Raw genomic sequence first — 14,624 nt, forward strand, 5'->3', positions numbered from 1 at the left:
AAACGTTTTCTATTTATTTATCTTCAAGTAATCTCTGCACCCAATGTGGAGGCTGAGCTCACAATCCTGAGGTCGAGAGTCACACGCTCTTCCTAAAAGTGTTCGACATGTATTCATCTTTGGGAGAAACAGAACGTGAGTGGGGGAGGGGCAGAGAGCGAGGGAGACGCAGAATCCGAAGCGGGCTCCCCGCTCTGAGCTGTCAGCACCGAGCCCGACGTGGGGCTCGAACTCGCGAACCGTGAGATCATGATCTGGGCTGAAACCAAAGGGTTGGATGCTCAACTGACGGAGCCACCCAGCTGCCCCCGTCCTGCTATGCTTCGAATCGGGAACTAATAATGCCAAAAAGCGGGGACTGGTTTCTCTGGGACATGTTCTATTTTCCTAAGATGCCTGCGACGGTATCTCTTGTTCCATATGCTACAGCCCCACCTTGATGCTCCACTGAGGCGGGGGGGGGGGGGGGGAGGTCTAGGTCCCTTCCTCTTATATCTGTGCCCTTTGGGGACTCACGTGTAAAGATGAGAACGGGGCAGGGGTGATGCTGCAGGACTCCCAAGATTAGGTAGCCTCTGCCTGGGTCACTAGAAACCTCTCCATCGAGCCTTCAGCCACCACGTAAGCAGCCAGACTGCCTCAGGGGACCCCGCTGTGGGGCGGGGCGGCGCCTAAACTAGAAGCTCGGCCACCACCCGGAGAGGTGTGATTGCACCCTGCCCAGAACCACAGGGCCGAGCCCTTCCCCAAATCCTGGCCCAGGAGAGATTCTGTTCCCTTTCACGGCTCACTTTCCCATCCTGGTTCTCTAAAATCGTTCCCCTCTGCACTGGGATACCTTCCCCACATCTTTTCAGTCCCAGCTCGGATGTCTCCTCCTGGAGGCCCTCCCTGACCTCCCAGGCTGGGTCAGCTGCCCGCTCTGGGCCCCTGTAGCGTCCCGGTTTCCCCCATCCCAGCCCTGCCCGCTCTGGGTCGTCACTGTCCCCCACTGGACTGTGAGCCACCGGAGATGGGAGGGGGGGTTAGTGATTACTGCTCCGTGCCAGCCTCATCCAGCCTGGGCTGGGCACAGGGCAGGGCAGGGCTCACGGTTTAAACCGAAGTGGAGGGAGGCTTGAACCTCCGAGATGAGTGATGAGGTAGGGAGACACTTCTTCAGTTTGATTTGGACTGGAAATCACTGTTACTCTGGGAGAAGATCCCAGGGAGGGATGGAAGAAAGAGAAGGTTAGGAACGCTGGGCAAGACCAGGTGCGTAACTCTTAAAGAAACAAGAGATCTTTTGGAGTAGGGGCTCGGGGCTTGGATATCTGGGTCTGGGTTCAGGAATTAGTATTATTTTTTCATTAATGGGGTAAGGGGGTTGGTTGCCTGATTCTCTGAAAACTTGGGACTCCGGGCTCCTGGGTCTGAGGGAGGAGGCTGGCGGCCTGGACTGTTGGGTCTGAGGGAGGAGGCTGGAGGACTGGACTCCTGAATCCAGAAGAGCTGGGTTCCCCACCATTGCCCCTCCAGACCCCTGGATTCAGCAGGTGGCGATCAGGCCTCAAGGACCACCTGTTCCCAATGTCAAGCTGCCCCCTGGTGGCTGCTACAGTTTTCTCCACACATCAGATGACAGACCAGGCTTGGCAGTTTATTATTCACAAACCCCTTGCAGCCCCTGGGGCTCCCTTTAGCAGCACGTGTGGTACCCTGCAAGGCAGAAAGAGAGGTGGGTCAGATACTATCCCAGTCAGGTTGGGGGACAGGGCAGGGCCAGGCCGAGGGAACCTGGCCAGCGCTGGGGTGGGGTCGACTCACCGGCCCCCATGCCTGGGCAGCGATCACGGGCCCCACGGGGGCAGCCGGAGGGGTGACTTTTCCTTTAGGAGTTTCTGCAGTGGAGAGAGTTTGAAGAGGGGCTATTGATTTTCTGGAACCAGTGTTTTTCCCTTCTGCCCCCCATCCCATCTTCCTTCAGACCTGGGAGCCCTGGACCCCAGCTGCCTCTCCACTCACCCTGTGGCTCCCTCCCTGGCCTGAGGGTTGGAGGTGATTTCCCATGGGGCTAAGGCCACAGTCTTAATTCTTGGCAAGGGTAGAGGGCCCTGAAGTCTGGGGAGGGCCAGAGGTACCTGGAGGGGAGGAGATTAAGAAGTGTCACAGCTGAGCTGCAGCGAACTGTCATTTCATAGGCCCAGATGGTGGTAACACATGGGTGGCTGGGGCCAGGAGGAGGGAGGGACAGCCCAACAGTCTCGTCCTTGTCCATGCTGTTTTTTTCCCTAGCACCTCTGGCTCGATTAGGAAGTTCTGTCCGTTCGTCCATTCATCCATCCTTCCATCCATCCATCCTCCCTCCCTCCCTCCATCCTTTCCACTCACCCGTCCATCCATTCATCTTTCCATCCATCCATCCATCCGTCCATCCATCCATCTCACAAGCATTCCCGGAGCGTCTACAGTGTGGGGCCAGGCACCCTTCTAGGCTCTGAAGAGACAGCCATGAACCAGGCAGACAAAATCTCTGTCCTCATGCCGCTGATAAATTTACCGAGCAAAAGACTTACCATGAGTAATCAATGCATGAACAAGGAACTATCCACAGAGTATTAAGTGACCTTCAGGGAACTGGAATAGGCCTGGGAGGAGTGGGGGGCGACTGGGGAAAACCTCTTAGAAGGAGGGCGATGGAACACAAGGCTGAGTGTGACAAGGAAGTAGGCAGAGGTCCTGTGGTGGGTGGTGGGCTTATGGCCTGTTAGGACAGCAGTAGTCCCCTGTTGCTGAAAAGGAATTGGGGGGGATGGTAGGAGGTCAGAGAGGTGGAGACGGGTCAGGTCTCCAGGCCCTGTGAGCTGTGGAGGGTATGTTGGCTTTTTCTTGGAGCCCTGGGGGAATTAGTGGGGGCTTCTGAGAGGTCAGGGAGGGGTATGATCCAGGTTACGTAACCCAGGCTCGCTGACTTCATCGGGACCTGTGGGGCCCACGCCGGGCTGACTGCCATTCTCCACGTGGAGACAGCGAGGACGGGAGAGGTCCCCAGTGGCCAGCAAGGGGCCAGGGTCCCGCCGAATGACGATCTTGCTGCCTAGGGGTGGGCTTCTCAGATGGAGAACAGCACACGCAAACCGTACCCACATTGCCACTGCCCTTTGCCGTGATGCCCATTTCACAGACAAGGGAAGACAGGCCCACAGGAGTGGAGGACGGAGTCTGGAGTCTCGAGCCGCGGGCCTGGGATCCATTCCTGACCCTGTCATTTTGAGCCGATGGCCTCCACATCTCCGAGGCTCGGTGTCCCGTGCTTTACGGCAGGGATCACAACAGTACCCACCTCACGGGGCTGTCACGACCGTCAAAATTAATACACGAAACACAGGGCCGGGTGCCCAGCAACTCAGACACACGTTAACACGTTAACTATGCTCATTACGGCCGTCACTTTGCTGGGAGGCAGGACCCCCGGGGGCCATCCCTCTTACAGCATGGTTTGAAGAACCAAGGGGATAGGAGTTGACTGGAATTTGAATCAGGCAGGGTTTGGGGAGAAGAGGAGAGGGCACGCCAGGCGGAGGGCACAGCCCGGGCCAAGGTGTGCCCACGTGGCCGGAGGCGCCCCCCCCTCCCCCACCCCCCAGCCTGCCGTCCTGGCCGCGTCCCCCCTCATTGTCCTCTGGGAGCCAGCTGAGTGCCTCCTAATGTTTCCATTTGCCTTGGGCTGCAGGTCTGGATCTGTTTTTAGCTTCCCTGGCTGGTGTCACCGCCACCCCCCTTCCTGCTGGCTCACTTGTTTGCTGCGGTCGAAATAATGTTCCCGGACTTCCTGAGCTGTTTGTTTGAAGACGCCTCTGTATTGATTGAATCTTACGTGTACTCAGCCTAACACAGATGGGCCCCTCCCCAGCAGGCCAGGGTCTCGGAAAATCCTGGGGTAGGAAGTAGGGGGTGGGGAGGAGCAAGAAGGCTGGGGCTTGCTTGGAAGATCAGCAGACAATGGTAGGGTTTTCTAAGCACCACGCCCCCTCCCCCACCCCACCCCCACCCCGCCCCCAACACCAGGTTCTCTTGTATCAGCCTGTGAAATTTTGACAGGTACAGTCACCTCTCTGAGCTTTTTCTCCTCTGGAAAATGAGGAGGGGAGCATTTCTTTCATTTTTTGTTTGCTTCACAGGGCTGTTGGGAAGGCTCTGTTCCCTGGACTCCTTGAAAGCCTATTTACTGAGCACCTACTATGTGCCAGGCACTGTTCTAGACTCTGGAGATCCAATGGAGAAGACGAAGTCCTAACCCGCGGGAGGGTGGCAACCGGCTGACGGTGACAGAAAATTACACGCTTCTGCCAGGTGGTGGAAAGAACTATGAAAATCAGCAGGGGGTGGGGGTGCTTTTTTTCAATAAAATGGGGGTGATCGGGGAAGGCCGCCCCGGGGAGGAGATGAGAGAGAGCAAGCCTGGGGGACAGGAGGCCCGGGCAGAGGGGACAGCTGGTGCAAAGGCCCTGGGACGAGACACGCCCGGGATGCTGGAAGGAGAGCCAGAAAGCTGGCGAGGGGTGGCGTAAGGAAGTGAACAAGAGGGCACAGAGGTGGTGGGTGCCAGATCGCCCAGCACCTGGTCAGTGGGCGCCGAGGGGGAGCGCAGGACCTGGTGCCCCTGAGGGACCCCGGAGCTGAACCAGACCAGCACCTGACTCACCATTTTCAGCCGGCCCGTAGCTGGGGACACATTCAGCTGAGGGGGCGCCGAGGAAACCACCTGGGAGTGATGGAGGGTGGGGAGGGGACTGTAAGTGGCCGTGTTCTTCCTACCTACGTGTCCTTCTGCTTAGAGTCCCAGCATTCGGGCACTCTTCCAGGCTTTGGAGATACAACGGAGAATAAGGCAAGGGCCTAACGCTCAGGGGAGTTTCATCTGGAGAAAGCCAGAGCCCCAGACCCTTGGGAAAGCAAAAGTCCAGGCCCCTAGGACCCGACTCCTGTCACTAGCCCCCTCCTCCCTCAGACCCAGGATCCAGGTCGCTGGCCCTTCCTCCCTCAGACCCAGAGGTTCCAGCTCCAGCTCCTGCCTGGCCCTGCTTACCTGCCCCAGCTCCTCCTCCCCATCTTCCTGGTCACTGCTGGACCTCAGGTACTCGGCAGCGGCCGTGGCTTCCTCTGGCTTCTCTTGAAATTGATGGATACTCACGGCCTCTTGGCCCTTGATCTCGCCGCGGCAGAAGGGGCACGTCTGGCTTTCAAAGTTCTGGGGGTGGGATGGGAAGGGACATAGGGTCAGGGTCTCCCTGTCCCCCATCTTGTCCCTTAGGACCACAAGGGCCTTCCTCCCCACCAGAGGGATGTGCTGAGGACAGATGGAGGGAAACAGACGGAGAGGAGTCAGGCAGAGAGGGGCTGGGAAGTGCAGGACTGACGGGAAGCGGGGCGGGATCCAAATGGGGTCGGAGGGGCACAGAAGCAGATAGCCCAGGGGCGCCGGGTGTTGTTGGGGTCTCGGCTGTCCACGGTGCTGATGCTGTTGCCTAGGAATGCCTGAGCACTGGCCTGGGCCCATGTTAATCGTGGGGAGCCCCACAGACATCCGCCCCACTACCACCGCTGGGGCCAAACTTGTTGTGGCTCCACCGGCCCCTGTGGGTCTTGGGATCATAGGACCCACCTCATCGACAACCACCAGTGAGCTCTGAAAACCAAGATCGATTACCCATAGGTCCTGGGGGGTACGTGGCCTGCCTGGGGCCACACGGTGAGGTCCCAGGTAGAGACGGAGGGAAGACACACGCACCAAGGGGGCTCTGCCTTTATTAGGGGCTGAGTGGGGGGGGGGGTGCCTTGGAATTCATGGGCTCATTCTCTATTGGTGAATTTAAGGCATTGGGGTGTGGGAAGGGAAAAGTGGGGTCACTTAAGGGGTCAGCTGGCTAGGTTTTCCCGGGTTGTCTGTCTTCCTTCCTTCCTTCCTTCCTTCCTTCTTTCTTTCTTTCTTTCTTTCTTTCTTTCTTTCTTTCTTTCTTTCTTTCTTTCTTTCTTTCTTTCTTTCTCTCTCTCTCTCTCTCTCTCTCTCTCTCTCTCTCTCTTTCTCTCTTTCTTTCTCTCCTCTCTTTCTTTCTCTCTGTCTTTCTTTCTTTCTTTCAAAAAATTTTTTTCCCCAATGTTTATTTATTTATTTTGAGAGAGAGATAGACACCCAGAGCATGAACCGGGGAGGGGCAGAGGGAGCGGGAGACACAGAATCCGAAGCAGGCTCCAGGCTCTGAGCTGTCAGCACGGAGCCGACGCGGGGCTCCACCTCAAGAACCGGGAGATCATGACCTGAGCCGAAGAAGTCGGAGGCTTAACCAATTGAGTTACCCAGGCGCCCTTTCCCCCCACCCCCACTCCGGGTTTTCTTAAAGGGGAACTTCATGTGGGGTGGCCTGTTTCCTTATTCGGGTCATTTTGCTAGGACCTGCATCCTACAGCCCTACAGTGAGTGGGGCAATGTGTATTCAAGAATGTCCTTGAGACGCATGCCTCAGCCATCACAAGCTTGCAAACACTTCTAATACAATCACAAAGCTTCGCGTCAGGCACCTACCCTACACAGGGGCCACTGCCCTCTTTCCCCAAGGGCTTGGATCCTCACCATGGCTCTTGGGAGGTGACTACTATCAGCCTGGTTCTCCCGAGGAAGAGGCTGAGGCTCAGAGAGGTGAAGCCACTGGCCCCAGGTCACCCAGCCAGGGAACAAGGAGCCCTTTCCGCTAATAAGGAAGCCAGAGAACGAAAAGTGGAGGCGAGAGATGTAGGGCAAGACGGAGACAGAGACACAGAGGCGGACAGGTGGGCTCCTGTTCATTGTTCCCAAGTGACCCTGAGCCAATCTCTGCCTCTCCCCGGGCCTCAGTTTCTCCATCTGATCCATGAGGCGTGATCCCTCATGCTAGGGACCTCTAGCATGAAGGTGGAAGCTGGGGGGGGAGGACGTGGGGGGGGAGACTGGGCGGGAAGGCAGGGCGGTCGGACCCACCTGCCAGGTAGCCAGGCAGCTGCCACAGAGCAGGTGTCCACATGGCTTGATCTTCACGTCCTTGTCCCTCTCGGTACAGATCTTGCAGAGCTCAAACGTGGAGTCCATGGCCCAGTACAGCTTCAGCTGCTCCTAGGAGGCCGGAAGATGGGGAGGATGGAGAGGGGTGGTGTTAGCCATGGGGATCCAAGTCAGGCCACAGGACGAAAGTCCCGAACGTCTGTGCCAGCCCCGAACCCTCCTAAGTCCAAGGCCGTGTATCCGGCGGCCTCCTACCTGTACCTGCCTATGAGACTTGTTCCCTGGGGTGGTCTCTATGCAGGGTTGCCAGACTGAGCAGCTAAAAATACGGGATGCCCTGTTATGTTTGATTTTTAGGTAAACAATGAACCTATTTTGGGGTTTAAGTATATCCCAAGGGTTCTGTGGGATACACTTATACCAAAAGATTTCCTTTGTCGTTTCTCCCTCGCCCGTGGGGTGGCTGTGAAGACTACGCTGATACAGGGGCTATCGTCGGTGAAGGGTCAAGTGCATTAGCCGTTCTGACAACCTCAGCAGTATCATTTCCTGGTTTAATCCCCACAAAACCCCCCGGGGAGGGGGCAGGACGAGCTGTGTTTTCCAGAGAAGGAACAGAGGCCCAGAGAGGCCAAGTGATTTACCCCCAGGTCATGTGGCCACCGCACCAGCACGGAAACCCACGGCCTCTGGGATTCTAGGCCTGAGTCTCTAGGGAGAGAACTCCTGAGTTAAGGCCCTCGGGGGGCACAGTGCGCAGGGACAGGGACAGGGCCGGTGGCAGGCCTGGGCCTCACCTCCGACACATGGATGCGCTGATGGGGCTCCATCTGGCAGAGTTCAGTCAGGTCTGGGTTGTGGTTCTTCCCATCTGGGTAGAGGAAGCTGGGCGAAGGAAAGACGGGGGTACCGAGGGCCGTCTGATACTCCTCACCCCAGACATGGGCCCAGAGCCCCCCGGATGAGCATCGCTCCCAAGCCCATCGTTGGCCTGGGGATCTTTTCCCTCCCCTCTCCTCAAATTGGGACTTTCCAGGGCAAGCCGTGACTCCTCAGGCCCCGGGGCAGGGCCGTGTCCCCTCAGACTCCCCAGAAAGGGCACACGAGACCTCGGTGGCTGAAGCTCTGGAAACACAAACTCAGATCAGCAAGAACCAGGAAACTGATTACATCCTAGGCTTTGACCTCCCAGAGTACCCCCCCCGCCCCCCGCCCCTGTCCTCAAGTGTTCGGGCTCAAGCAGGAGACATCTTTGGGGCGCCTGGGTGGCTCAGTTGGTTAAGCATCCGACTCTTGATTTCAGCTCAGGTCATGATCCCAGGGTCGTGGGTGCCTAAGTACAAGCCTGGGATGTGCCGTATAGAGAAAATATGGGTGTCAGATGAGCTTCGTTGAGACGTGAGCTCACTGTGAAAGTATCAGTTATATATATATTAAAACATGTTTTTTAATGTTCATTTATTTTTGAGAGAGAGAAAGGTGGGGGGGGGGGCGAGCAGGGGAGGGGGAGAGAGAGAAGGAGACACAGAATCCGAAGCAGGCTTGGGGCACGAAGCTGTGAGCACAGAGCCTGACACGGGGCTGAAACTCATGAACTGTGAGATCATGACCCGAGCTGAAGTCGGACGCTTAACCGACTGAGCCACCCAGGAGCCCCTCAACTGTATATTTAAAAAGGTGTCTTCGGGGTGCCTGGGTGGCTCAGTCGGTTAAGCGTCCGACTTCAGCTCAGGTCACGATCTCAGGTACAAAAAGAGGTAAAGCAAGTAGAGAGGCTAAAATTTTAAAATCACCTAAAGGTTTGCCTAATAGTAGAGGGAATTTTTTAAGTGTATGAAGATACTGCCAAGCAAGTAGATAAGCTAAAAGTGAATTATATTTTGTTGATTCTGAAGAATGAACAGAAATAACTCAAGGCAGGTAAAAAGCTTCAGAACTACCCTGTGACGTGACCTGAGCTCAACTCAGGTCCGTGAGTTCGAGCCCCGTATCGGGCTCTGGGCCTGGAGCCTGCTTCCGATTCTGTGTCTCCCTTTCTCTCTGCCACTCCCCCGTTCATGCTCTGTCTCTCTTTGTCTCAAAAATAAATAAACGTTAAAAAAAAAATTTTAAAGGTGTCTTCAGACAGAGACACACAAAAAGGTTACTATTGGTTACCAATCAGGTAGCAATTGGTTGACAAAAATGTGACCAGATGGGGCGCCCTGCTGGCTCGGCAGGTACAGCATGTGAAGATCTCTTGGTCGTGAGTTCAAGCCCCACGTTGAGTGTGGAGCCTACTTAAAATTAAAAAAAGAAATGTGACCAGAATCTTGCAGGAAACCGAGCCGGTATTTCCCCTACGAGCAACGGCTCAGTATTCAATAATCTAGTGTTTACAGCGACTTTATAGAACAGAACTACCATACACAATGAGAACGGACTGCATATCTATCTCAGATCATATCACATCAACAGGACTAATAAGATAGCTCTGGCCAAAGGCTCAGGATGAGACTGGGGAACCTCACCTGCCTTTTTTCTCCTCCTCTCCTACCCAAGGCAGCTTCTGATCGAGGGGCTGTGGGGCAGCCAAGGTTACAGGTTGAGAACACCGGGTCTAGCTGCTTGCCCAGTGTTCTTTCTGCTTTAACCGTCTAGATTCTAGAATGGGATATGGATGTCTAGAAGCGAAAGCTGTTCAGCAGAATTCCAAGGACTAGGCCAGTGAAGCCAATTCCCCACACACTTCTCAGAGCTGCCTGGAGCCCACGTAGCAGCTTTCTCTGAACTGGAAAAGGCGCCCCTTCCTCTGGACCCTCGTCTGCCACCTACCGGAACACCATGGTATTGCAAATTTATAATGTGGGCCGTGTGAATTGCGCGCCCTCAGAGCGATCTGGGGCCGCGTGCAACGGGCACCGCCTTTCGAAGTGCATTCTGCCGACACCCTCCACCTGCCGGGACGGCGACTCACAGGCCTTCCCTTTGTCCGTCCAGGAGTGTCTGGAACAGGGGCTTGTTGAGAGAAATGGTCTGCAGGATGCTGCCGTCTGAGTTCACGAATCCAATGGCCCATTGTCCCAGGTGAGTGCAGCTGGGCCGGAAGATGTAGCTGGCGGGAGAGGTTGGTAAGGGGGTGAGGGTGTGATCGCCGCCGCCCCACCTGGGAATTTCCAACCCCTCATTCTGCTGGGGATCCGGGTGTCCAAGTCCTTGTCCTTTATAACCTAGCTTCCTGGCCCTTTTACCTGCCTGGCTTGTCTCTGCAGGCCTGCAGACGCGCTTGAACCTCATTGTACGTGAGGAAGGCCACGTAGCCCGGGTGGTTGACCGCCAGGAGCTGCCAGTTCTTGAGGAGTGTCGGCCAAGGCTGGAGCGGGGCAGCGCTGGGGTCATGGAGGGGCCGAGCAAGGCACACCCAGTGCCTCCCGGGGTCTCGGAACCCAGCCACGTTGCTTACAACCGTCACACACCGTCGTGGGCCTCAGGAATCTCGTACACAGAAGACCCCAGATGCTCCCTTCCCCGGGACCCGGGAATCTGAGATCCCAGCCCCCTCTTCCCTCAGACCCATGTTCCCCACCTCTCCTTCCCCCAGCCCTGGCCTTCCCTGACCTGGAAGAGCCTGGTAAAGATGTCAAACTCGAAGATGGACACGTGGCCGCTGCCAGTGAGGTTGATGGTGGAGCGCAAGGCCAGGCCCGTGGAGCCTGATTCCACCGGGTGGCAGGTGCACAAGATGGACTCAAACTCAGCCCAGGTCAGGACACAACTGGAGGGGGGGCGGGGCACACAGCTGAGGCCTCCAGGAACCTAGCATGGGAGGGCCTCTAGGGAGGAGGGGCTGGGGGGAGGACATCTGGGTCTGAGGGAGGAGGGGGCGCAGGGCTGGAGTCTGGGTCTGAGGGAGGAGGGGCTGGGGGTCTGGATCCTGGGTCTGAGGGAGGAGGGGCTGGGGGTCTGGATCCTGGGTCTGAGGGAGGAGGGGCTGGGGGCCTGGACTCCTGGGTCTGAAGGAGGAGGGGGCACAGGGCTGGATCCTGGGTCTGAGGGAGGAGGGGCTGGGGGCAGGACTCCTGGGGGTGAGGGAGGAGGGGCTGGGGGGCGGGGCTGCCTGGACTCCAGGGTCTGAGAGAGGAGGGGTTGGGGGCAGGACTCCTGGGTCTGAGGGAGGAGGGGCTGGGGGCCTGGACCTCTGGGTCTGAGGGAGGAGGGGCTGGGGGTCTGGATCCTGGGTCTGAGGGAGGAGGGGTTGGGGGCAGGACCCCTGGGTCTGAGGGAGGAGGGGCTGGGGGCTAGATTCCTGGGTCTGAGGGAGGAGGGGCTGGGGGCTGGATTCCTGGGTCTGAGGGAGGAGGGGTTGGGGGCAGGACCCCTGGGTCTGAGGGAGGAGGGGCTGGGAGCCTGGACTCCAGGGTCTGAGGGAGGAAGGGGCTGGGGGCAGGACTCCTGGGTCTGAGGGAGGAGGGGCTGGGGGCAGGACTCCTGGGTCTGAGGGAGGAGGGGTTGGGGGCAGGACCCCTGGGTCTGAGGGAGGAGGGGCTGGGGGCTAGATTCCTGGGTCTGAGGGAGGAGGGGCTGGGGCTGGATTCCTGGGTCTGAGGGAGGAGGGGTTGGGGGCAGGACCCCTGGGTCTGAGGGAGGAGGGGCTGGGAGCCTGGACTCCAGGGTCTGATGGAGGAAGGGGCTGGGGGCAGGACTCCTGGGTCTGAGGGAGGAGGGGCTGGGGGCAGGACCCCTGGGTCTGAGGGAGGAAGGGGCTGGGGGCAGGACTCCTGGGTCTGAGGGAGGAGGGGCTGGGGGGTCTGGATCCTGGGTCTGAGGGAGGAGGGGCTGGGGGCTGGACTTCTGGGTCTGAGGGAGGAGGGGCTGGGGGGGGCGGGGCTGCCTGGACTCCTGGGTCTCCGGGCAGGGACAGGATGAGGCTCCAGGAACTTCGGGGCTCCGGGGACAGGTGCTCACTCACCGGGCGCCGCAGTGCCCCCTCCAGAAGCTGTGGGCTGGGGCCTTGGCGAGCTGGTACGTGTGTCCACAGTACTTTCCGCCGGGGAAGAGTGCGCTCAGTTCCGCATGCATGTAGCGGAATATGAGGGCCAGCTTGGCCAGCTGTCGCCTGCAAGGATGGGCTCTGAGGGCCTGGGCTGGACCTCGGGGCTCGCGCTGGCACCTTGCCTGCTGTGGGGGTCTCTACCCACAGGGACCAGGCCCCCAGGCTCTGGCAGGGTGGAGTCCATCCCGAGACAGCCCATCACAGGCCTGACGCCTCCCCTCTGCGAACCTCGGTCTCCTCCTCTGGGAAGGAAAGGGAGGCGCTGCCCACCAGCCCAGCTATCCCCCAGCCCCCACCTGCAGCCCCACCGGGGCTGCAGGAGAAGCCTGGCCTCATCCGGCCTTGAACCAGCTCTGCGGGATTCCTGACATCTGTTGTAGCCCACCAGCGCTGAGGGCGTTGACCGTGGTCTTGGAGCAGGTCGTGCTTGGGGGCCTTCTTGTTTTTAGCAGCACGGGGGGGGGGGGGGCGTGTTTCCTTCTGCCAGCTGCCTCCCCGGGGTACTGGTCAGGACGTGGGGAGCAGCAAAGGGGAGCTCTGACATTTTGGGGAGGTTCCTTTTTTTCCCCCCTTAAGTCTCAGTTTCCTCAACTGTGAAATGGGCATGAGTGCGGGATAAGTACAGCCCCTGTCTTAGAGGGGAAGCTAAGAGGATTCTTCCTTATCTCATGAGCACATAAAATGCCCATAGACACCTGGCATACAGTTGGCACTCAGTACGTGTTAATTATTATTAGTTTGTATTATTTTATTCTTTTTATTTTTTAAATATATGAAATTTATTGTCAAATTGGTTTCCATACAGAGTTTGTATTATTTTAAATGTATATTTAATTTTGAGAAAGGGAGAGTATGAGCAGTTGGGGGGGGGGCGGGCAGAGAGAGCGGGGGACAGAGGATCCGAAGCGGGCTCTCGGCTGTCAGCACAGCGATGCGGGGCTTGAACTCAAGAACCATGAGATCATGACCTGGGCTGAAGTTGCCTGTTTAACCGACTGAGCCCCCCAGGCGCCCCCAGGCGTGAATCTTAAGAGCCAATTCTGCATGCCAGAATAGTTGTAACTGTGCCTTGGCATTTTCGTTTGGAACACAGATTATGTTGTTATGAAGGGCATTCTTTTTATCACTTCCTTATAACAGTTTGGGTATTATAGTGACCTTTAAAAAATGATGGGTAGGTAAGTAGCGTGGCCTACACATTTCATTTCAGGATGAATCTAAGGAGACATTACGAAGTTTTTACCGGACATGGTTGAGAGCTTCCTGGTCCACACCTTGTTTTGTTCTGGGCTCTAGACCCCAAGCCTCGGCTACTCCTGTCCCTCAGGAGCCCCTTCCCCAGAGTTTAGAGGACAAGCCCTAGGCCCTGAGCTAGCTGTTCTCAGGAACCGGGGGGGGGGGGGGGGGGGGCAGGAGGCGGGGCTGTGTGTGTCCCCCTAGGCAAGGGCGATGACGGGGATGTCAGTCCACCCCCTCCTCCTGCAAGAAACTCCCTGGGGTCCCCGCATTCTCAGGATGTGTGTCTAGGCCTCTGGGAGAGTCGGGCAATTTGAAGAGGGCTGCTGGGTGGCCAAGAAAGAGGGGACATGGGGGTGGGGTGGGGTTAAAGGCATAGGTGCCCAAAGAAAGAAAAACCTGGCTGGCTCAGTTTTCCAGGTTCCCCCAGGGAAGGGGGTTCTGACCTGGACTTCTGGGTCTGAGGGAGAAGGGACTGGGGGCTCTGGACCTCTGGGTCTGAGGGAGGAGGGGGCTGGGGGCTAGATTCCTGGGTCTGAGGGAGGAGGGGCTGGGGCAGGAATCCTGGGTCTAAGGGAGGAGGAGCTGGGCGTCTGGACCCCTGGGTCTGAAGGAGGCCGGCGCTGGGGGCCCGGACTCGCGACCCCACCTTTTTCCTGGGGCAGGAGCCGCGGCTCACCTGAGTCCGGAGCCCTCCCGGAAGAGCTCGTCATTGGCACTCCTCCGACCCTGGGGTGCCAGCAGTGCCGCCACCTGCCTGCTCTTGGCCTCCAGGTTGTTAAGGTAGACGACGAGGAAGTCCCGCGCACCGCCGGGACGCTCGGGGCCGCCTCCGTCGGCCGCCCGCCGGGCGTGGGCCACCTCGCGCAGCAGCTGCGCGGTGCGGGGCAGCAGGTCCCGCATCGAGGGGGGACTGGAGGCAAGCCGGGGGTCCCCGAAGTGCTCTTCCAGGCGTTCCAGCAGCCTCACCGCCCGGCCGAGCGCGCGGGCCTCTTCCCGCTGCCGCCCCCAGGGGGCTGCCACCGCGGCCATGGGTCCCAGGGCGTCCTGGGAGGTAGGCGTGCGGCTGGGAGAGGTGCGGCCGGGCCCAGCCCAGGGTGGGGGCGGGGCCGGGCGCCAAAGGTGAGGGGGCGGGCCCAGCCCAGGGTGGGGGCGGGGTCGGGCGCCAAAGGTGAGGGGGCGGGCCCAGCCCAGGCTGGGGGCGGGGCCGGGCGCCAAAGGTGAGGGGGCGGGCCCAGCCCAGGCTGGGGGCGGGGTCGGGCGCCAAAGGTGAGGGGGCGGGCCCAGCCCAGGCTGGGGGCGGGGCCGGGCGCCAAAGGTGAGGGGGCGGGCCCTGGAGAA

The 14,624-nt window shown here is 58.6% G+C and overlaps 1 protein-coding gene across 3 annotated transcripts; it reads right to left on the reverse strand.

Moving 5' to 3' along the window:
• Positions 1-1,618: 1,618 nt before the first annotated feature.
• CBLC (Cbl proto-oncogene C) lies at positions 1,619-14,380 on the reverse strand. 3 transcript variants are annotated; one of them, XM_023245372.2, is made up of 12 exons: positions 13,963-14,380; positions 11,964-12,110; positions 10,613-10,769; positions 10,246-10,367; positions 9,972-10,109; positions 7,813-7,900; positions 6,995-7,126; positions 5,069-5,230; positions 4,685-4,744; positions 2,005-2,120; positions 1,807-1,880; positions 1,619-1,698 (listed from the first exon to the last, which is right to left on the reverse strand). In XM_023245372.2, exons 1-11 carry the CDS (start codon positions 14,313-14,315, stop codon positions 1,871-1,873), a joined length of 1,485 nt encoding a protein of 494 aa, XP_023101140.1. In that variant the 5' UTR covers positions 14,316-14,380; the 3' UTR covers positions 1,619-1,698; positions 1,807-1,870. The 3 variants fall into 3 exon arrangements, with proteins under 3 accessions (XP_023101140.1, XP_023101141.1, XP_023101142.1); XM_023245373.2 differs by lacking the exon at positions 4,685-4,744; XM_023245374.2 differs by lacking the exon at positions 2,005-2,120.
• Between the last annotated feature and the right edge of the window lie 244 nt (positions 14,381-14,624).

The sequence above is a fragment of the Felis catus genome, chromosome E2 (assembly GCF_018350175.1).
Source record: "Felis catus isolate Fca126 chromosome E2, F.catus_Fca126_mat1.0, whole genome shotgun sequence".
Lineage (NCBI taxonomy): Eukaryota > Metazoa > Chordata > Mammalia > Carnivora > Felidae > Felis > Felis catus.